This window comes from Choloepus didactylus, chromosome 13 (genome assembly GCF_015220235.1).
Source record: "Choloepus didactylus isolate mChoDid1 chromosome 13, mChoDid1.pri, whole genome shotgun sequence".
Classification (NCBI taxonomy): domain Eukaryota; kingdom Metazoa; phylum Chordata; class Mammalia; order Pilosa; family Megalonychidae; genus Choloepus; species Choloepus didactylus.
This window is the reverse complement of record NC_051319.1, coordinates 52,539,732-52,563,872: the sequence shown is the minus strand read 5'-3', so window position 1 is coordinate 52,563,872 and position 24,141 is coordinate 52,539,732. Positions and strand designations below refer to the sequence as shown.

The 24,141-nt window shown below is 36.5% G+C and overlaps 1 protein-coding gene across 11 annotated transcripts in view; it reads right to left on the bottom strand.

Moving 5' to 3' along the window:
- Window positions 1-456: 456 nt before the first annotated feature.
- The window catches only part of APC (APC regulator of WNT signaling pathway), a 206,889-nt gene continuing 183,204 nt past the window's right edge, over window positions 457-24,141 (bottom strand). For 5 of the 11 annotated variants that reach the window (XM_037802249.1, XM_037802247.1, XM_037802255.1 and 2 more), the window contains exons 11-17: window positions 23,951-24,046; window positions 22,616-22,669; window positions 18,842-18,981; window positions 18,163-18,240; window positions 17,754-17,885; window positions 12,494-12,708; window positions 457-10,907 (exon numbers count right to left, since the gene is read on the bottom strand). In XM_037802249.1, coding sequence (XP_037658177.1) covers window positions 4,325-10,907; window positions 12,494-12,708; window positions 17,754-17,885; window positions 18,163-18,240; window positions 18,842-18,981; window positions 22,616-22,669; window positions 23,951-24,046 — 7,298 coding nt within the window. In that variant the 3' untranslated portion in view covers window positions 457-4,324. Of the gene's footprint in view, window positions 10,908-12,493; window positions 12,709-17,753; window positions 17,886-18,162; window positions 18,241-18,841; window positions 18,982-19,561; window positions 21,413-22,615; window positions 22,670-23,950; window positions 24,047-24,141 lie in introns of those variants that run through there. The other 6 variants (XM_037802254.1, XM_037802256.1, XM_037802252.1 and 3 more) reach the window with 5 other exon arrangements.

Here is a 24,141-nt window from a genome sequence, read left to right as displayed (position 1 = left end):
TAACTCAACATGATTTTTGAGCACTCTACCACCAACCAGAAATTTCTTTTATGACTTATTTCAAATTGATTGGCCCAGTTTTTCTTTTTCTCTGAGCCAGTCCACAAAGTCTTTGGTCACTGACTAGCTGAGGATGAGTTCCCCTGGGATAGGGATCTATCTCTGGTGCAAACAGCCATGGTCAGGGGAAAGACTATGGGGGCATGGTTCAGTGACTGAGCAGTGGGATTTGGTGTTTGAATTCTACAAGGTGATGTAGGTGGGGGTAGTAATGCTTGGCATCTCTAGTTTTTTTCACTATGTTGCTTTATATTCAATGGTCATTTTCAATAGTGTGCACTGAGTTTTTTTTTTTTGTTTTTTTTTTTTGCACTATTTTTAATTTTAAAAAGTAGCAATCAATAACTTCAAGAAAAGTGAATAGTCACAAATGTGCAGAAAGAATTATTCTGAATATCAGATGAAAGAAAGTATATTTAGCACCAAGAACAGTATTATACACATAGAATACACAAGTTGAAAGAAGCATCAATGATCTAACAAAAACCAGAATATCATTTTATAGACCATAGAACAGAGTTATGAGAACGGCAGGAAAACGACACGGGATTTACAGGAGCCATTGTCCATAGGTTTCAAAACCGCAAAGTAGCATTTTTAAAGTCAGCACAATATAAGGGAAATATGCTTATTAGAAATTTTAAAATAATTTATACACTTTGTTTCAGCCAGCATAACTTTTGAAAAATTATTTTTGTTTGGTAAGTCTTAATAATCTGACTATGCAACTCTTTCTTCAACTCTGGGTAATTTACTTTTTGCATTTCTGGCACTCTGTTCTTTCCCTTAGATACAAAGAACTCCTGTGATAACATGATTCAGATATAGTGTGACTGCCTCCCATCCTCAGCAAGACTCATTCCTTCATGTACATAATTTTGTGGTTAACATGATTCGTATTTTACATAATCAATTTTTGACTTACAAGGCTATTTGCCCTTTATGGAACTTATCTTTTATTTCACTATTTCCCTCTTATTAAAACTGGTTTTTTTAGTGCCCAGGTAACTTGTAAAGTTTATTCTCAAATATCAGTGTGGTTTGCCATAGTCAATTGGTTGTTAATCATTTCCATTGCAAATTAATACATTTGGCACATTTTCTTTCTTCCCTCATTTCAAAGTTCCCGTTCACAACTGCAAAATCTCTTCTGATGTTATCAAAAATCCAAATTAGACATTTGCCTAAATTATTGCCTGTTCAAAGTGAACATAAGCTGATCCCTCAGATACAGTCATTGTCTTTACATTACATGTTCATTCATGTGTAATAAGTGTGTCCATTATTGGAAGTTAAGATGGGTTATATCAGATTGTATAGATCATTATTCAAATCTTTCTCATCTCGAGGAATGAGAGTTCTGGTTTTTGGTATCCTTCGTCAGGCTAAAAGGTCTGTTTTTTGAGAGGGATAGAGATACAGCTAGAGCCAAAGGCAATCACTCAAGGAGCTTCAACTGTGATAACTCAGGGCAGAGTTCTCAAAGTGTGGTCCTCAGACCTGCAGCATCAGCATCACCTGGATATTTGTTAGAAACGCACATTCTTGGGCTCTGCCTCCAAACTACTGAATTAAAAATTATAGGGATGGGGCCTAGCTATGTTTTAATAAGTACTCCTAGTGATTCAAACATACTGTAGTTTGAAAACCACTGCCTTAGGGTTTTTGTTGCAGCCCAAAGCTAGACAGGGCACCATCTCCCCTCCTCTCTCAGGCTTCTTTAACAGTCATCACAACTCTTCAATCGCCAACACTGGGTTTAGTATTTATAACAAGCCTAAACTGGGAATATATGACCTGTTATTGTTATGGCTACACCCTGTGAATTTCTAAAAGTATAACTGAGGTTTGCCCTTCTACTAATTTAGAGCCATTATTTCTAACTAGCGGGTCGCCTCCAGCAACCTTTTCCTATTGGGCAACGTAAGATGGAATGACCCTTCTCCCAGCCTAGGTGTTGTCTACAGTAATTCCTGAGTGGAATGTGGAAGGCACCTTTCTTTCATTTCCAGCATTATAAAGTGTTTTTTTTTCTCCTTATTTGAATCAAAAAGGCAATTTTATTCTAATTGACTTGCACAACTCTTTCCATAAAAATACTTGAAGTGGTTTATAAAAATTGGTATACAATAAAATAATTCAGAAAAATAAAAGTTAAGACTAAAGGAAGAGTAAAACAAATATGATTTATATGCATTCGCCCTGTTGTATAAGGTAGCCTTTGAGAAGTATAAATAGAATAAATTAGTATCATTATTCACAAACTATTTTTTTCAGGTAAAGTTTGACAAAAGTTGTAATGTTGATATATTCCAAACAGAAGTAAACTGAGGTGTTTACAAAGTGGTACAATGGAAGAAAGAGCAGGGGTTTTGAAGTCAAATACTTTAGTTCAAATTATAGCACTTAAGTTACTGGCATTTTAACTTAAAAAAAGTTAGCTTCATTACCTGTAAGTTGTAAACATGGGCAAAGTAGGTAATTAACTACATGATGTGATTTCAAGGGCACCAGGTATACGTACTTAAATTTCCTCTCACCTCCTGTTCCCAGTGCTGCATGGTGCCTTAAAATCTTTCACTTCCTCAAATGCAGAGTGCATGAATTTCATTTAAAATGATTTCTTTCATTTATCTAACAAATACTGGGCATGAATGATCATTCTCAGTCTGATTTTTTGGAATAAATTCAGGGACCATACAGTAAGTTATATTTTGTTTATCAGTTTACTTTCCTTCATGAAGGCAGGGGACATTTGAAACTCACAACTCCGCCCATAAGAAACAAAGCTTTCCTTAAGGAGGAATTTTTGAAAAATTTTTCAATATCTTAATGGTATTAAATCTTTACATTTGAAGTATCATGTTATTTACATTTTCTGAGCATGGCAAAGTGCTGATTAATCTGACTGCTGGACCTTAGCCATAACATATAGCGTCAATAAAAGGTGTTTATTGCAGACCCAGTAGTATCAGGGAAAAGATGAAGGGGAAGAGTTACACTTAAAGTTTGCAAAAGACTACTTGTATCTAAGAAATATCAGATTTTCAAGCTTAGAATTCTATTAAGGAAAAGGAAATACTCTATGTGGGCCTATTATGTTCAATGCCTTGTCCTGTGCCAGATAGTTTACACTGCTATTATCTGAATCTGTTTTTAAATGAGCTCCAGTGGAGTAAGAAAAAGAAAACATAAGTGGAAAAATATTACACACCAGGAAGTGCTAATCACACAAAGAAAAATAAATTTCAGGAATTGTTAAGTGCCAATGCATAATCTTCAATTGTTTTTATTACAGTAAGAGGAATTTTACTCTTAATGCATAGAATTTGAAGAAAAAAATTTATATAAGCTTTTAAAAGAGGCCCTTTTTGACAATTATTAATACAAATGTGAAATAAGACCCTTCAAACAAATACCAATTTCATTAATAGTTTACATACAGCAATAATTTATTCTGAAATGTTCATTTAGTTTCTGTTGAGACACAACTCATGTCTCATTAGTAATAGAGCAGCCATCTCACCTCAAGTACCAGAATATACAACAAATTACAGCATAGCAAAAATTCTACCTACTTTCAGATAAAATCTAGTTCAGGTAAAATAGTTTCATTCAATGTTTTACAGTTACACAGATATTTTTTGAGCACAAAATAGTGTAAGTGTTACACTGTAGCTATCTATATGCACATCATGTGACCACAGAAATGTTAATCATTACTTCTGAAATTGAACCATCAGTTTCATTCATGCAGTAAAGCAAAGCAGGCTTGGCAAACTTGTTCATTGGGAACCATATTACTGTGAATTTCACAGCCACATGATTAATTATGTTAGATGGACTTACAAGGACTAAAACAGATTTTTTTTTGCATAAATACCAATTTATCCCTGATGTAAGTTTAGTCAGTTTATAATCTAGAAATGAGTGGTAACAACAATATATCATATCTTCTATCTGTAGAGTTCATTATTTTAAGACAAGCAATAATTAAAGGATGATTGTATGCTACTTAAATACATGTGAAACATACTGTACAAATATACTTGCTTTCCTATTTTCTTCCTACCTATCAAGTGTGCCTCTCAAAATGTGACCAGTGAAGACAAAGTATACTATCAAATATGGCTTCCAGAACAAAACCCCTCTAACAAGAATCAAACCTATTTACAAAATTTTTCAGTCTTTTAAAGTTTCATTTGAAACAAAATTTCTACATAGCAGTTGTAATTAACACATAATTTTCTTTACTCCAGCTCTTTCAAACAGATGTCACAAGGTAAGACCCAGAGTGGCGCTTAGGACTTTGAGTTCCACTGGATTCTGTGTTGTCCGTTTTTGAATCGCGTTTCTTTGTGTTGTTATTCACTGGTGTCGGGATCTGAGATGGCCGGGCTGAAGTGCCATCTGCGCTGCTTTTCCTAGGGCTTGGATTGTAATTAAAAGGAGTCACTCTGGCAGCAACGGTCCCACTAGGTGAACTGTGTTTGCTGGAGCTGCTAGAACTGAATGGGGTACGCTCAGCTATAGAAGTTTCATTAGTCTCTGGTGCAGGGACAGGATTACTTGGTCCTGGCTTTGCCTCAGTTCCTTTTTGGTCTGGGCTATCTACCTGAATAAAGGAGTTCAGGTGGTTTTCCAAACCCACTGTGCGCACAGGAGCACTGCCATTACTCACATTTTGTTTTCCCTGATTATCTTTTGGATCTTTAATATTTGGATTTCCCTTTTGTGAAACACTGTCAATCACTGGGGGGGTATTTCCTGTGGGAGATCTTCCGGACCTAGGGTTGTTAATGGGACAGTCCTCAATTCTCACCCAAACATCCTCTGTTTTAGAAACAGCAGGTGCCATTTGATAAATTAGAGTCTTTGATTCAGCACCATTTGTAGCACCTGAGGAAGTGGTCTGAGAAGTACTATTTGTTGGAGAAATTTCACTTTCTTTTATTTTTCTCCATGTTCCTTTTGTAGATACTTGGTTTTCTTTAGTTTGTTTGGTTCCTGAAATAGAATTCACATGTTTTTCATCCTCACTTTTTGCTTTTTCACTGGATTCTGATGAAGCAGAAAGAATTGAGGATGAACTTCCAGTTCTTCTCCAAGTGCTTACGCGTGGAAGAGACGATGAATGTTTGCTGTGCTCACGTTTCCAGGTTCCGGACCTATTGATTGGAAGTCTGGAAGGGCTTTCAGAATGGGAGCGTGTTATATCATGCCGCTTTGCTGGTCTTCCATCATTATATTCTACAGTGGGACTGAGATTAGGTGGGAGTTTTCGCCACCCACCAGCCTGAACAGATGCATGAGTGGATAGAGACATATCGGGAAGGGAAGGACTTAAAACTGGAGTCTGTGCTTGAGACCTAGTGGGAGAATCTGGTCTAGAAGATGGAGAGAGAGATTCAAATGAAGCAGATTCCTCTAATTTTCTCCTTAGGGTTGGGCTTGGAGCTTCTTTGATGAAAGTTGACTGGCGTACTAATACAGGTCTCTCTGATCTATCAGATTCACTTCCACTAGACTTAGTTGAAGACATTCTAGAAAGTTCTACCTTTTTATTGGCTCCATTGCTATTGTTCATCTGATTTAGTCCTTTGGAGGCAGACTCACTTCTTGGGATACTACTGGCATTCTTGGATAAACCCGTTTGTTTAGTAAGGTTCTGTTGGCTCATCTGTCTGCCTGGGGATGTGTATGACATTTTCCCAGAACCTGAGGACTTAGTTGAAGCAGTACTAGGTGATGACGTCCTTGGCAGCTGAGATAATTTGTTAGGAGGACTTATTCCATTTCTACCAGGAGAAATTGAGTTTCGCCCTGGAGAATGCATAGGTCTACTTAATGGTTGCTGTGTAGGTCTTGAAGGAGTAGAATCTCTAGATCCTGATCTAGAAGGGCCTTTATTTGACCCGCCTGGCTGGGATGTCTGCCTGGTAACAGGGCTTAATTCTGACTTCACTGATGGCTTGGCTCCTCTAGGAGAAGTGGTGGCTGTTTGACCTTCACTAGGGCTTTTGGAGGCTGGAGTCTTAAGGGGTGGGCCTTTTTTAGAAACAGGGCTTGTACTTGAAGAGCTATTTCTAACTCCTGGAATATGAATCATAGTCCTACCTCGAGAGATTGAAGGCATGTTTGTTTGAAGGGACTGTTTCATTTGGCTTGAAACTTCTGAATTAGATCGAACTTTTCCAGTAATTAAACTTCTATAAACTTTTTTTCCTCCTTTGAGTCCTTTGTTTTCAGAGTCTATCTTTTTAGTTTCCAATGTACTTTTCTCCCCAGGTTTTAGAATTCGTGGGCCTTTATTACTTGTAAAGGGTTTTTCCTCTTGATCAGGTGTAAGATGGAATGGTGATCCCAGAGAGATTCCTGATTTCAGTGAAAGGATGGAATCTGAATCAGATGAAGCTTGTCTAGATAAACAAGCAGCAGCAGCAGCTTGATGTAAACTACTCACTATGGAATTTGCACCTTCCTGAATGGCTTTCCAATCAAAATTTTCTGAATCAGGGGACAAACCATGTTCTGAATCTAGTCTCTGTATATCTTTCAAATCAAGTGTCAATTCTTCTGCTAATATGCCACCCATATTTCTGGGACTATGCTTTTCATTATCACCCTTGAGTTTTGAAGGTTTTTTCTTTTTTGGCATTGCAGAACTTATACACTCCTGCAAAAGGTCATCCTCAGAATCAATACTAAGAGAACTGAGAGAACTGTTTCTTGAGAAACAAACAGGGGTATCTTCAACATGAAATGATTTAGGAGCATAACCTGATGCCTGAGGCTTACTTGGTTCTCCCTGTGAGCCAGGGGGCTCAGTCTCTTTGATAGATCCATTTTCTTTATTGTTATTTTCTTGGTCAATGTCACTGAGAGAACTGAGAGAGGAATTACGAGAAAAGCAAACTGGAGTGTTTTCAATAGCAAAATTCTGTAATTTTTCATCGGTTGCTGCCCCTCTGTCTGGTATGTCTTTGGATGACTGGGGAAAAGTGGATTGCTTTTGCAGTATGGGTTTAGACTGACCTTGATTTACTGCATGTTTTGTAACAGCCTGTGTCTTATTAGTTGATTGCTGATTCAAGGTTAGTTCTGTGTGGCTGGTCACCTTAGCTTCTGATTCCTTACTTTCTTTCCCCTTTCTTAATTCGGCCTTTTCCCTGGAAAGGTCAACTTCATCATCATCAAAATCTAGAGAACTCAAAGAATCATTTCGTGAAAAACAGTAAGGAGTTCCTTCAATAGGTGTGTAATGATGAGGTGAATCAAAAGTAAAACTTCCTCTGACTCGATCTTCATTATTTGGTAGTTTATCATTGAAGTCCTTGGAATTATTTTTCAAGTTTTGTTTCTTTGAATCCTTGTTGTCTGAGAAAGTTCTTTCAGCATTTAAATTATTTTTTGCATCTGTGTTTTTTCTTACACGTGTCTGATATTCAGTATTTTGTGGTATAGGTTTTACTGGTGAAGTAGGTTTCTTTTTCTTACTGTCTAACTGATGATTTTTGTTAGTTCCAGATGAAGATGCAGATGCTTGTTGGACCTGGTCCATTATCTTTTTCACACGGAAAGGCTTGTGACTTTTTCCTTTGGGCATAGCAGAATTAATGCATTCTGCAAGAATATCACCTTCTTCTGTTTTATTGTCATCTAATTCAGTTATGACTACAGATGAAGTTTTTCCTCTTTGAGCCTCATCTGTACTTCTGCCTTCTGTAGGAATGGTATCTCGTTTTTCAAATTCACCTGACTGTGCCCCTGCTCTGCTCCCTTCTTCAGCAGCTAACTCATTTGGAGGGGACTCTATTGTTAGATCACTTAGAGATGTAGCTGTGGAAAAATTTATAGGTGTCCCTTCTACACAATACACCCGTGGCATATCATCTCCTGGTGTAAAACTAACATGCTTTTGCACTTGTAACCTGTTTTGTGATGGTAGAAGTTTGTAAACAGGCAGTTGACTTGGTTTTCTTGCCACAGGTGGAGGAACTTTTGAAGCAGTCTGAGCCAGCTTTTTGGTTTTGCGTGATGATTTTGTTGGCATGGCAGAAATAATACATTCTTCTAATATTTCAATGTCATCATCATCTGAGTCATCGAGTAGATCTTTTTCACAATCAATTGATTTTTCTGCCTCTTTTTCCTGGTTTTCATTTGATTCGTCAGGCTGCTCAGATTCTGTTTCATTCCCATTGTCATTTTCCTGAACTGGAGGCATTATTCTTAATTCCACATCTTTCTGTATAAATGGCTCATCAAGACTCAGAGCACTCAGGCTGGATGAACAAGAAAATCCATCTGGAGTACTTTCTGTGGCAAAATGTAATAAAGTATCAGCTTCTGGAAGAACCTGGACTCTCTGAACTGCAGCATTTACAGCAGCTTGCTTAGGTCCACTCTCTCTCTTTTCAGCATTAGGTACTTTATTTTTAGATACTTCTTGCTTGGTTTGAACTGCTTGAGAAGGAGGAGGGGGAGGAGGGGTTTTACTTCTGCTTGGTGGCATGGTTTGTCCAGGGCTATCTGGAAGGTCACTGGGGCTTATAATGCCACTTACCATTCCACTGCAGGGTTCACTCTGAACGGAGCTGGCAATTGAGTGACTCTCAAAACTATCGAGTGAACTGACAGAAGTACATCTGCTAAACATGAGTGGAGTCTCCTGAACATAGTGCTCTGGTGGACTCTTAGGTGTCTGAGCACCACTTTTTGATGGAGATTTGGCCCCTGAGGAAAAATCAACAGCTTTTTGTCTGGTTGATTCTGAAGAAGATAAACCAGAAGCCTGGAGTCTGCTGGTTTTGGTTCTAATGTGCTGTGACACTGTTGGAACTTCACTCACAGGATCCTCAGTTGATCTAGTTCCACTGTTTTCTTTTAGTTCTGCTATTTGCAGAGTATTAGCAGAATCTGTTTCCTGTGTCGCTTGATCACATCCTATTTCATCTTCAGCTGATGACAAAGATGATAATGAACTACATCTTGAAAAACATATTGGGGTATCTTCTACACAGTAAGTCTGTATTGTTTCTTGGTTGATAGAGGGAACTTTGCAAGAGGCAGCTTTTGAAGTCGGACCACTTCTACTTTGTGTTGTACTTGGATGAAGCTGATTCTGCCTATTGGCATTAGATGAAGGTGTGGATGTAGTCTCACTGCTTGAGGAGATAAGTTCAGTTTTAGTGCTTTGTCCAGATGAACTCTTTGAGAATGAAAATGATGGTTTCTGTGAGGAGGGAATGTCTGTGGCATACTTTAAACTATAATCAATAGGCTGATCCACATGATGTTTTTCTTCATTATATTTTATGCTATAATTTGTTGGTCTCTCTTCTTCATGCTGTTCTTCCTCAGAGTAACGTTCACTATAGTTGGTTGGTTTATCATCTTCATAATCATCTTCCTGACACAAAGACTGGTTTACATTTTGATTAATTCCATGATTAGAACCCATTCGACTTGTTTCTGAACTACTGGCTCCCCTTGACCTGTATGGGGAAACACATTCTTGCTGTCCAAAATGTGGTTGGAACTTGAGGTGTTTATCATCAGTGCTCTCACTATATACAGGATAAGTTGTGCTTTGACTCCTTGATTGTCTTTGCTCACTTTGCTTTATTTCATCTTCTATTACATGTTTGGGTCTTGCCCATCTTTCATTCTGTGAAGGACTTTGCCTTCCCGAGTTCAACTGCTCATCTGAATATTTAAGACTATAATTTATTGGTGTATCTAGTTCTCCATCATTATCATCCATATGATTTGCACTATGTATTTTATGAGCTAGGTCAGCTGGATATTGACCGTAACTGCAAAATTTACTTTCATCATCTTCAGAATAGGATTCAATTGAGGGTTTCATTTGACCTCTTTTGCCATAACCATCACTACTACTAACACTATTTAAACTATCATTTGAAGATCTCTTATACTCTAATTTGGCATAAGGCATAGGACATGTCCTATTTGAATTTTCTGACTTAGTAAAGTTGTAATTGTTTGAATGTGTGTGGGCAGTAGAGCTTCTTCTTAATGCATTCCTTTCGTCTGTCACACAATGTAATTCAGTGGTAGACCCAGAACTTCTCTCTTCCTGGGAGGTATGAATGGCTGACACTTCTTCCATGACTTTGGCAATCTGGGCTGCAGTAGTGGAGATCTGCAAACCTCGCTTTGAAGAGGTTCCTGGATTTTCTGTTGCTTGATGGTAGCTGCCTAGGCCAATTCCTCGTTCTCTCTCCAAACTTCTATCTTTTTCAGAACGAGAACTATCTAAACTTCCCCTGGATGAAGAGGAGCTGGGCAATACTGTAGTATTTAAATATGGTGAAAGGACAGTCATGTTTCCAGCATTAAAATTGTCTGACCTGTTATCATCATGCCGATTGGTGTCAAAAACATAGTCACCATAAAGACTTGGCTTGTGTCTCTGCTTAGTACGATGAGATGCCTTGGGACTTAAATTGTCAATATTATCAAAGGTTTCTGATAAATGCTGAGCATCTAATTCTGCTTCTAGGGCTTTTTGCTTCCTAACATGAAGAGACGGCAAGCTTGAACCAGGAGACATAATATTGGCATCCTTATACTTTGCGGGTCTGTTTGCCATGAGATTCCTTAACGCTGCAGCACTTCCCATAGCAATCATTTTGTGCTTTGAATGAATGAGGTTTTTGAGCATGCTAACTGCCCCCATGTCCCATAATGCTTCTTGGTCTTTAGGATTTCTTGCTGAGAGATTCCATAAAGTTCCACATGCATTACTGACTATTGTCAAACTGTGAGATTTCAAGTGTTGTAATAATGTTTGCAGGCAGTTATTCTCTCTTAGGATTTGCCTGGAATAAAAAAAGACATCACAAAATTAAGGTCAAAATTAAGGTTACTGTGTAACAACAGATAAAAGGACAGAAAACAAATTTAAATCTAAAAATAACTACTAAAACATACCAGTAGGCATAATGATTTGTATCCTATCCTATAATCATTATCCTATATTTTTATTATCCTATAATTTCCAAGCATTTCACATCTCCTTTTGTTCTTTCTTTGTCTATTAATGTTTATGGTTTTAAAGTACTCATCTGTCAGAAATAAAAGGGTTAATTTTAAAATATTCTGCATTACCTCTGACCCAATAAGCTTTTTAACATTTTCCTTTAGCAGATACATTTACCCTATTCACATGGTGGCAGCGTTTCCCAATTTAATAAATATATCATTTAATCTTACGCTAAACAGGAACTTTGAGGTAATTTAAGCTATGGATGGGTGCCTTAATGTTGACTAGTGCGATATCTTGGAAAAGGTAAGTAGAAGTATTGATAGACCTCTAGGAAGTCAGGGAGCATACTGTAAATCCTTGATCAGCAAACTGACTTTTTAGAGTAATATCTGTCTCTGGCTTGATTTTGTGCAAGTACCATCCTTCTTACAGGAATTCTCTGGCAAATTGTGTCTGTAGTTGTTCTTTTTAAAAATAAAGTGACAAGGTTTTTTAAAACATTTAAAGGTAACTGTAAAAACAAGGGTTGGAAATCAGCAAAATGAACTCTGGGACTTGAAAGGATTATAACTTTTTAATGCACAGCAAACTGAAGTCTAAAGACAGCATATTCAGCTTCTGCGGGCTTTAAACTGACTGGTAAAGGTGCACAAGAAGCTTTAACATAGTGGTCTTCTCTCAGCAGTTCAGTAATTAAACTGAATGCTTCCTGAGTTTAAGGAGTTGTCTTTGCATAGCAGAAAGGGCTATAAGGCTTATAGTTTGTCCATCAAAAACTTAAAGAAAATATGTTTACATTCTTTAAAAGTTCTTCTACTAAAAGTACCTCATGGTCTTTTTGAAAATGAGAATAGAAAAATACTGGATAAATTTTAAAAATGAATATGCTGTGGAGGGTACCCATATTTTTACTGACATAATACAGAGTTCAAGTTCTGAGAATGTGAGTCCTATATCTGAGATGCTTTCTTAAGCTTCACAGCTCCAGTAGACTGGGTGAATGGCTGTAATGATTACTGATGTTAAAAAGCCATTAGAAAAATTTGAATCTTTTTACTTTATGGAACATACCCACAGATTTTTAAAATAAGCCTCATACTCCTTTATGCCGTACTAACAAGTAAGAAGGGATTTTGTCCTATTTATTATTTGTGATTTTTATTTTTTCCTCCATATATGTGCTATTCCTTTAAATAGCACTTATTTATTTCTAGATCCTTTATACTATGAACTCTTACTTATTAGAATAAATATACTAACAAGTTAAACTAGGAGGTAATGGTTATCTTTTCACCATAATAAATATATTTTGGCTTAGAACTTGCATAATTAGAAAAAACATTGCTTACAATTAGGTCTTTCTGAGGGTATGAATTCTATACTAATTCATTTAAAAATAGTATAAAACTCTGTATATACCTGTGGTCCTCATTTGTAGCTATCAAGCTGGACACATTCCGTAATATCCCACCTCCACTTTCAATAATGGCTAAAGTATTTGTCTGGCTCCGGTAAGTCAGAGTGCCAACCAAAAATGCAAGTGCACCATCTACAGTACATATATCAGCTTTATTCTCAGTGCAATGTGCTGACAAATTCCATAAGGCACTCAATACGCTTTTGAGGGTTGATTCCTATTAAGAAACAAAATATGTATCATCTAATTAGAGTTGGAATTTGTCTCTCATAACTGCTATCTTTACTTCTATTGAATAAAAATTACATCTCCCCTAGAGCCCACCCCTCACTAATAAAGTATTAGGAAATTTTCATTTAGAAAAACTCTGTAAAATACCAAGTGGAATTTAAGTAAATATCACTACAAAACAAGCAGAACACAATATTACAGTAATGACCTTTATGAACTTAATTGTGTTTAGATGGTACACACATCTTAAAAGAGCATTTATTAGGATAGGAAATGGAACTGAAATGTATTTGAAAAGACACATGTATCCTCTATATGCCAATATGGAAAAATACCTAAGGAGTATTGTTAAATGGAAAAAGCAAGTTGTAGAACAGTATATACAATATTCTGTTTGTATAAAACACACATGCACAATATATATATTTCTATATGTGGTTGATTCAAAAGTAACAACATAACCTTATTAAAAGGAAAACCGATGCTGGAAAAACTGCAATTTCTTAAAGCTCCCAAAGAGACAAAGTATAAAGAACTGAACTCCTAAGATACAATACCACAGTAAATTGTCAAATTTTAATTGCCACATAAACACTCTGAGTATACAGTTAATGATATTTGGTCAGAATGTGCCATGATCCTGATGTCAATCTTTCTTATTATTACATATCAATCAAGGGACAAACTTTCATTAGAAATCTACTCTGTGCCTATCACAATTAGAGGCATCCCAGAGCACACAAACATAGCAAACTGATATCTGCTCTGATGGTGGTAACAGTTTTCTTTGGGGTAAAAAAGATACAAAAACATACATGAAAAAAAGTGCTCTAAAGGAAAGATTATTGCTATGAATTTCATCAAATATTTCATGGAGGAGAGCAGCTCTATAGAAGTATAAGATCTGTATATTCAGAGAGGAGAGAAGACAGTCACTCCTGGTGGGGGAAGTAGAATGAGGAAAGGCATAGAAGTGGGTATCAGCAAGGGAGGGCTGATGAACAGAAAGAGGACACAGAGGACGACAACATCCATCTTGGGGAACAGTGGGAATTAATATCAGAGAGGTAAAGGAAGGTCTTGAATTCCATAGCAAACATTTCAGGCCTAACCCAATAAATTGCTACCACTGTATTCCCTTTATCAGAAAATTAAAGGAATGAAATATTGAACAAGTTTAGATGGTGTGGTAGTTTGGAGCTGTTGTGTACCCCAGAAAAGGCCATGTTCTTTTAATTCATTCTTGTGGGTGCAACCTTTTGATTAGGTTGTTTCAACTGAGATGTGACCCAGCCCATTCAAGGTAGGTCTTAATCCTTTACTGGAGACCTTTATGAGAGGATAAAAGGCAGACCTGTTTGGAGAGGAAGAGAGCGGGAGAGGGGGAGAATGGGAGAAGGGGAAAAAGGGAGAGGGGGAGAGGGGGAAAGAACAAACCCTGGAAATGCTGAGAGAGAATTCACAGACACTCAGACAGAAAGCCACTGGAATCAGAAGCTGAAAGCAACGAAATCGGGAGTGAAGGAACAGCAGAAGCCGGCCATGCGCCTTGTTATCTGACAGAGGAACACTGGATGCCAGCAACCTTTCTTTAGAGAAAGTATCCTCTTGTTGATGCCTTAATTTTGACATTTTCACAGCTTTATAATTGTAACATGTAACTTAATAAATCCTGATTGTTAAAAGCCAACCCATTTCTGGTATACTGCATTGTGGCAGCTTTAGCAAAACAAAACAGATGGGGAAATAGAAGTTGCTCTCTGGGTAGAGGGCCAAGGGTTATGTTTCAAAGAAGCTTCAAATTACAATTACAGAGGACAAGAAGAAATGTTAGATGCTAGAGGTGCAGGTAGTAAAAGCCAAATGAGAAATTTCAATAAAGGTGAGTGATCAAAAACTATCAAATGTAAGTGAAGATGAAAAAGAAAACCAAAGTAAATCTATAAATCCAGATTTTGGACCAAGGAGAGGGTTGTGTCAGAAGCAAGATTTGGAGGGGCCAAAGATGGTATGGCCAATTAAGGAATGGTGCAAGTACTTTTTCAGGGCTTTGGTTGTCACAGGAAAAAGAGAAATACTGCAATAGTTAACAAATGTAATAGAGATTTTTTTTTTTTCATCTTCAAAATACTGGGCTTCTCCCAGGGATGAACCTGGCATCATGGGATTGAGAATGCCTTATTGACCAAAAGGGGGAAAAGAAATGAAACAAAATAGTTTCAGTGGCTAAAAGATTTCAAATAGAGTTGAGAGGTCATTCTGGAGGTTATTCTTATGTAGTATACAGATATTTCTTTTTGGTTTCTAGTGTATTAGAATAGCTAGAAGGAAATACCTGAAACTGTTGAACAGTCATCCAGTAGCCTCGATTCTTGATGATGACTGCATAACTATATAGCTTTTATTGTGTGATAGTATGATTGTGAAAACCTTGTGACTATCATTCTCTTTATCCAGTGTATGGGCAGATGAGTAATAACGACAAAAAAAAAGGGGGGGGGGGGGTGGATAAGGGGTATGGGATGTTTTGGGTGTTCTTTTTCATTTTTATTTTTTTAGAGTAAGGAAAATGTTCTGGAATTGACTGTGGTGATGAATGCACAGCTGTGTGATGATGCTGTGAGCCACTGATTGTGTATTTTGGATGGATTATATGGGGTGTGAATATATCTCAATAAAATTGCATTTAAAAAAATACTGGGCTTCTTATAAATAGATGGAACATTATAAAGAAAGCTCCAGTAAAGACGATGTAGGAGATGAGTTAGGGACTAACAGCTTTGAGTAAAGAGCAAAACTTGGGGCACAAGAGTACAGGTGAAGGAAAGGCTCTCTATTGTGTAGAAGAGTAAGAGCCAAGTGAATGAAGTTAAAGTGGTGCAGTATACGGGGGATATGGAAGGTAGTTTTAATTCTCTTGGTTATCAGTGGTAAATGAGGTTGATAAGGGAGAGATAAAGAATTAAAAGAGAAAGAGAATATTCATAATGACTGCTTACTGAATGTAAAAAAAAGAGGGAACAAATAAATTCTTATATTACTAACATGAAGTAGGCCCAAATCAGAATTGGATATTATAAATTTCTGAAGGGCTAGCTTTTCTAAGATTGGGTTTGCATGAAAAATTTAAAGATGAATTTAAGGAGAAATCTTTAATAAACCATTCATTTTTTTTTTAAGAATAGGACATGTCTTTCCATTTATTATGGTCTTTTCTGTCTTTCAGTACTGTGTGTTTTAATCTAGCAATCTTAGTTTGTAGCAGTTAGTTTGTCTGTTGATCTCTGAGGCCCGTGAGAGATAATAAAGTCAAAACTCTTCAGCAGCAAAAGTTCTTGTTCAAGCACATTAAATTTTTCTGAAAATATGCATGGTTGATTAGACTAGGAATCTTTAAGTGTGCATGGTTCTAATTTTTTGTACAACTTTATTTAGATGTAATTGAAGAATAAACTGCACATATTTCAAGTATACAATTTGATCAGTTTTGATGTATGTATATACCCATGAAATCATCACCCCAATCAAGATAACACTGTCATCACCTCCAAAAGTTTCCTAGTACTCCCTTGTAATCCACTCCTCTTTTCATGCCCAACTCTGTACACCATTATCTGTCTTCTGTCACTATAGATTGTTGCATGTATCAATAGTTTATTCTCTTTTATTAGATGAATAGTATTCCATTGTTTCACAATTTGTTTAACCCTTCACCTACTGATAGAGTTGTTTCTGGTTTTTGGCTATTACAAACAAAAGCTGCTGTGGACATTTGCGTGAAGTCTTTGTGTGAACATAAGTTTTTGTTCTTCTTGGGCAGATATTTAGGAGTGGAATGGCTAGGTTGTATGGAGGGTTTAAAAAATCGCCAAATGTTTTCCAATGTGGTTATACCATGTCACGTTCCCACTGACCATGTATGACAATTCTAGTTGCTCTACATTCTTGCACACACTGAGTTAATCTTTAAAATTTTAACCATGTGGAATGGTATCTTCTTGTAGTTTTTGTATTTCCCTGATGAATAATGGCATTAAGTACCTTTTCATTCACTTTTTGGACATTCATATATCATCTTTTATTTTTGAAATGTCTATTCAGTAGGGTTTAGCCTATTCAGTAGGGTTTTAAAGTTAAATTTATGTACACTGTAAGTATATTTGAATATTAAGTTTATACTTAATCAGTTTGTTGAATACTTTTCTTGAAATTTCTAATAATTTTTGGTTGATTTTCTTCAGTTTTCCAGGAAAAAATGATTTGCAAAAAGTACATAAACAAGCAAAAAACAAAACTCTGCCTTCTTTGAAAAGGAAAGTTTTGAAGAAAAAAGTGCAGGCTGTGGATCTAGGAGGACTGACTGGGTGAAAGGAAGCCCAAACTAGCTAGGAAGACTTCTTTGGTCCCTTTCAGATTTCAAATTTACTTAAAAAAAAAAAATAAATAAATAAAATTAGCTTAGTTTCTGAAGGAAGTATCCCACCTAGAGCTTCTTCCTTCTGTAAATAAATTATTACGCTTGAGAGATTCCTCATCCTTGGGTCTGATCACTTCTTGATAAGCTGACCATCAAAATTTGAGAGCTTCAGGGGACTGAAGTTCGGAGAGCATAGATATAACACACTTTCAACTGGGGGCACCTGTGTTCTTCCTCCCCCTGGGGACATTTGGCAATATCTGGAGACATTTTTAATTGTCACAACTGGTGGCGGGAGAGGAAGTATACTGAGAGCTAGTGTGCAGAAGCCAGGAATGCTGCTAAACGTCCTATAAAGCACAGGTCAGCCCTACCATAACAAAGAATTATGTTTCCCAATGACAACAGTTCAAGGCTGAGAAACCCTGAATTACGCTAAGCCATGTTGTGCAATCCTTTTCACCTTAGTAATGCAGGAGTTTGGAGTATGCTAGGATTAAGGAGTGGTAAGATAAGCAGGTCAGAATTAGGGCATTACAGGTGTGGGAAAGGACGGCAAAAAAAGCAGCCAAACAAGAAATCCATATCACAGTAATAAATGATTTCAAAGGTACCTTTTTAACTTCCAAAGCACATTCCATCAATGCCTTTACACTTCCAACTTCCCGCAAGGTCTTCTTACTATTTACATCTGCTCGCCAAGACAAGTTCCTCAAAACACTTGCAATAACCTGCAAATGAATCAACTGCAGAATAATTTATATATAAAATGATTTATACTAGTTGCTTTTCTGTTTTTAAATGCTTGAAGTAAGAGTGGAAATCTATTAAAGAAATTCTTCCTTAAATGCTAGTGTGGTGTCAAAAGGAATTCCTACAATTTAAGTATTTTCCTTTATTCTGGTGTTAAGGTAATCAAAATTCAAACATGAGAGTCTAAATAATGAGCCACAGCTTAAATTAATAAGTCAGGACATTAACCTGCTGATAAACAAGAAAAACAATTGAAATTCTAAGTAGTACCTGCTGTAAATCTTCACTTTCAGATTTTAGTTGGGCCACAAGCGCCCTCATGCAGCCTTTCATAGAGCACAGCGTAGCCTGTAAAATTAGATATGGAGCAGAAGGTCATCAAAGAAGCAACCTGAAGTGTGCTTTATTTTTCTGGCAACAGAATTTCAAATCCAGTTTTTTAACTGTCTCATTTAATGATAACTAATATTTTACCCATTGAAAAAAATCTAGAAACATTATATAAATGAAAGACAAATACTCTCTCAATCCTTTGCTATCTGTTCTTCCCTTGCCAAACTGGAAAAATAAAGTGAATAAATGATAAGAATTATAAGCAAAGCATTTTGAAGTAAGGTTTTTTATTTGGGTGGAACTAGTATGTGATAACACTTGCCTTGGTCATCAGGATTTTCAGACTTTTGCACTCATTCCTAAGAACAGTGTTTTTAATGTAATTAAATAAGACAAAGTCAATACTGTGTGTTCCATCTGGTGATGTGCTTTTACCTTTGTTTAGGCATAAGACAACCAACAAGTGAGAATATGTAGTGGGATATGAAGTATAGGTTTTTATTTGTCAGTGCTTCATGAGGAGAGTGACAAAAAGAAAATCAGTGAAAAATAGTTTGTATGAAAGTAAATCAATTCACACCTGATATCTTAAGAAATGGATCTCATAAAAACATACCTTGTTGGCTACATCTCCAAAAGTCAAGTTTGTCAAAGCCATGCCAGCATATCGTCTTAATGTAATACTGTAGTGGTCATTAGTAAGCCCATACATTTCACAGTCCACTTGCAATAATTCTGCAATGGCCTGCAGTCCCCCTAATTTAAAAAGGGCAAGAGGAAAAAGACAATAATCTAAAATAAAACTAACTGGTATGAGGTTAGTATCTTAGATATTAGGAAAAAAAAATCTCAAAGAATGCGAAAATTACAAGCCAGAGAAACTATTATAAAGGACTTTTGTATAATACATTTATAAAGCACAACTGACAACTTCTTTTTCTGCCAGTTTCTCCACCCTCCAGCTTCTTGTTTTAAGTGAAATGAGGATTATTTTCTATGTAGTGTACATACACTGTACCTTGCCAATAATGAAGAAGGCTATTTTCTAAGGTTAACACTAGATCTTGCTGAATGTAAGCAGAAAAATATAATTATTATTAGGGCTTTACAAATACTCTTTATCGTCACAAGCTGTGGCCTGTTTATGTTAATTTTTTTAGATCTGCCAAATAATTTCCTTTAGGGATACTGAAACTTTTATATGAAACTGTGCATGAAGCAAAGCTTTTTTTTTCTTTTATGAAAAATTATCTAGTCAACTTATTTACTAAACTCTACAGAATGACATTTTTTCCTAAGTTTTCTTTGACACTTTCTAGTATCAAACAGCAATTACCCTAGGAGTTAAGTGTTTTCTTTCCCCTTGATTCCCACCATTGGATATGTTCAGTAATGCCCACAGTGACCAACACTAGGAAGGCAAGGAAGTAAATGAGGGGAAAGGAAAGGGAAAGACATAAAGGAAGGGGGGGAAAAAAGGCAAAGCAAAATGGTGAGGTGAACAAAAAGAAAGATAAAAATGCATATGTTGGCTATTAAAAACAATTCATTATCATGGAATTGGGGATATTGTTTTGTCACAGAGAAGGGGCTGAGAGGAAAAAAAGGATGACTATAAATAGACAATTCTTGGACAGTGTATGTCTAAACAGGTAATCTGAAAGAGAACTGACACATTTAACATTTTTATAAATGATCTGGGAGGATCAGTATGTAGAAGAATCAGTAAATTCGCAAATGAGACTAAGTTATCTTGGGGCAAAAATTCCATGCCAAGGGATTTAACTGTAGAAATATTTTTGCAAGGCTATGTGACTAGGGGAAGTGACAGATGATTCCGCATGGAGATAAATGAAAATTAATTTGGTTAGGGAAATACAAACCCTTTTTAGGAAGATTTTCATCTATCCTCCCATCCATATATGGTCAGTGAACAAAATACAGTCACTTCTTATGGAGCTTACAGATTAGAGCAAAGACAGATATGGAACAACTAATTTGCCATGGAGAATATAAAAGCAAAGGGCAAGCTAAGGTGGACTTCATGTAGTCTGGGGGATCAGGAGAAATGCTGAGGAAATAATGTTTAAGTTGAGACTTAAAGAATGAATGAATATCTATAGGGAGCAGAGAAAGAATGCAAAGAAGAATTCATGCAGGGAAAATATCATGCGCAAAGGCCCTTGGGCCTGAAAAAACACAGTGTTTGATATGGGTGGCCACAAGGAGAGGTCCACAACATAAGGGTACAGAAATGGGTTGGGGCCAGGTCATGCAAGATCTTATGTGCCATGTTAAGAGATTTTAGGCGGGGAAAGGAATAAATATTCTAAATAAGCTACTATGGTTGCAACATGCAGAACAGATTATGATTAGACATGTGGAGACACGAGAAAGACAAAGTGCTTCAGAATAGAACAGATAATGGTGACTTGGACTGGGGAAGAAAAGCAGAGCAGTGATTCGAGATAAATTTAAGAAGCAGAATTAAAGCACTCAATTATTAGATATGGGGGGATAACACGGAGCCATGGGTGACTTCCAGGATTCTGGCTTGAGCATATGGGTTGACTGGGATCCGATTTTCTGAAGAAAGGAACCCTGGAAGAGATAGAGATTTGGTAATGGGGAAGATAAACTCAGTTTAGACGGGTGATTTAGAAGTATCTGAAAAACCATTTACATGAAGATGTAAGATAAAGTGATAAAGTGCTCTGATAATGTATCTAAAACTCAAAAGGGAGACTTGGATTGAAATGTAAGTTTGAAAAACAAGGTAACTGAAGCCATGGAAGTGGGTAATATTGCCTAGGGAGAGGGAGAGAAGAAGCCTAGGGTGGAGTTTCAAGGTATTCCACCATTTAATAGGTAAAGGAAAACGAGTCAGTAAAACAACTGAGAATTTTGACCCATGAAATTGACCTGGGATTCATTGTACACCTAAAGATATTGGCTCAGTGTAGTGATGAGACCACCAAAATGTTGGGCATTATAATACAGAGTATCAAGACCAAAACAAACCTACAATGCTTTGTACCTGCATAAACCCTGCTTGGTATAGCAATATCTGGGATATTTTCTTAAGAAAGATAAAATACATCTAAAGAAGGTCCCCAAAAAGGCACTAAATGATCAAAGAGCTGAGTACTATTGTGTGGATAAAGTAAAAAATCTTAGGATTTGATTCTGAAAACAAAGATTAAAGAAGGATATGGTAGATGTCAACAAAACCATGAAGAACATGGATAAGGAAAAAAGAATATTCAATAAAATTTCAAATATCAGATAAAAGAGGGAGACCTTTAAGTTTTCAAGTGAAAAAAAAGAAAAGATTACAGTGAATTTTAAGGCAAACAATATAATTATAGCATAAATGGATTCACAAAAATATGAATCACAAATGGATTCAGAAAAATATGATGAAAACTAATGACTGACAGAATTAAAAATAGGTTGCCCTAAGAAAAATTAGGATATTTTAAGGTAATGCAAAGATAAGGAGCATGTCCTTCCACATTTTTCTTGGTCCCTACATTCAAAAATAGTGGTCTAAATGGACCAAATTACTATCCAATATAGCATCTCATACTTTTACAGATAGTAGAGTACCAACTGCCTCAGGTGACATTCAGGAAAATCCTTAATTTAGATCTTATCAAAACAGCCATTAAAGAGATGACATTTACTTTTTCAAAGTATATTATTTTTGTTTCACTTGGTTTAGATAGTCACCACTGGCATGAAATGCCTCATTCTAAAATAAATATTAGAGGCTCAACATTAATATTCCAAAGATTAGTTTTCACAAAATTTCCTTATCATAAGAATCACCTGGTCCACTGCTAAATATAATTCCCAGGCCCTTCCCCTAGAGATTCTACTTTATTAAGCCTGGTATAGGGCCAGAGAATCTCTATGATTTGACAAGTGCTTCTGATGATCATTTTGATCTAGTTTGCAGAATAGACCATGAGTTCCTTGAAAGTCAGAGCCATGTCTTACTCATTTTCATACCTAGCACCTACCTAGCACAGTTCCTGGGATAAAGCCGGGAATTAATAAATATAAATCACTGATACTATAGCCTAAAACTTATAATGCTAATAGGCGCAGATTTAAATGACTGTGATACGTGTATAATCTTCATATACAAAAATGACAGTCCCAGCTAACTTGGTTTAGGAATTTCCCTTCACCTCTGAGACTTCTTTCTTCTTAATCTTTTACTGCCAGATACCTTGGGCTGTCTTACACTATCTTCCCCAATCCACAAACCTGATCCTCCTTTTGCCCCAGTGCAAATTTGGAGGCTAGGAGTGAGAAGAAGGTAATCCCCTGTGAGCTATGTCCCCAGCAGGCACACCCCCAGAGGCCCCATCCTGCTCCTCACCTGAAAGCCCCTGCCCTAGCTCCTGTGATGAAATGCCCCGGGTAGCCTTCCTACCTGAAGAAGGAAGAGGAACAAATACTGAGTCTAGGTTTTACTTTGAAATTCAGATGATTAGTGTCAGTCCTAGTCTACAGTCCATTGGAACACAGCGATGTTTATGGAAAAACCTCTGCAGTATCTTAAAATTGGATTAGTTTTCCTGTTTATTCTTTATTTTTACCCCCTTCCCATTATTACTAGCATTAAAAAACAAAATTTTCACAAATGCTGAGATCATATTGAGTAGGGGAGAACTCCTAAGATTATACTCAGTTTCAGAGGAGGCCAGGGGAAGAAAGAGACTCAAGTGGGCCAATTGCTAGGGCCTGTGGGAAGAAAAGGATGGCTGGCTGGCACAAAGTACACAGCCTCCCTCAAAGTGATGACTCTGAAGGAGACAACACTCATTTTTGGCTGTTCAGATTCTGTGTTTAAAAAGTGACTTCACTGCTTTTAAGATAAATGATGAATGACAAAATTTAGGATGGTGGAATACAAAATGGGGCTGGAATATAATGTAACATAAACAGCACAAAAAACAAGGGCACAGCTACACTTAAGATGGGAACTCAATATGGTTCTTGCTTGTGGCATGATTAGAGAGATCCAGTTCACGTTGAGATGGGTCAGCATGATGCAATTTATAAATGCCACATGTGCAATATGAACCTAGAAATTAAAGCAAAACCGTTACATGACAAATGGGGTGCATAAATGCAGCTTATATAAGGTTTAGAGTGTGGGATAACATGTATCTATAAGAGTAAAGCTTTAAAAATTTACAGAATGTTTCTAACTTAGAGCATAATTTTTTTTATCTAATTAATTATATATTTATATTTACTAATTAAGCAAACATACCATGTTGCTTATCATGAAAATCCAGTAAAGTAGTGATAACCATGAGGATAAATGAGAATCTTAATAATTCCTACTGGTGCTAATCAGAAATGACTGAGTTCTATGAACAATGAAGTAGCTCCACATTACAAATTAATTCAAATTGCCCTCCTCATCAACTGTGAACAGGGGCAAAGAGTTGTTCATTTATTAATCTTTTCAATCTTTGGCTAAGATTTGGAAAATAAGTTAGTTTATAACAGGGCAGCAGTTTCTGTGATTCAGGACCCTTTCTCCTCTGGAAACCAGGGAATAATCATTTGCTGCTAACAGAAGCTAGTGGCCTTATATCCCAATTCATCAATGATTAAAAATCATTTATTATACTAAATTTCTATCATGATTTAAAAATCAAACAGTATTTTCCTATGGCATTAAGAAACATTTTTGTCTTACCAAGTTCATTCATGGCATGTCTATGTTCTTCATCAAATGAAAGTTTCATTAGAACACATACAGCAGGACAGATCTGATGTTCAACAGGAGCTGGCACTGAAAAATAAAATGGATATAAACCATAAGCTTTATTATCTCAAATGTAATGATGTTTAGTATACTTAAAAAATATGCAGGGGTCACTAATATAT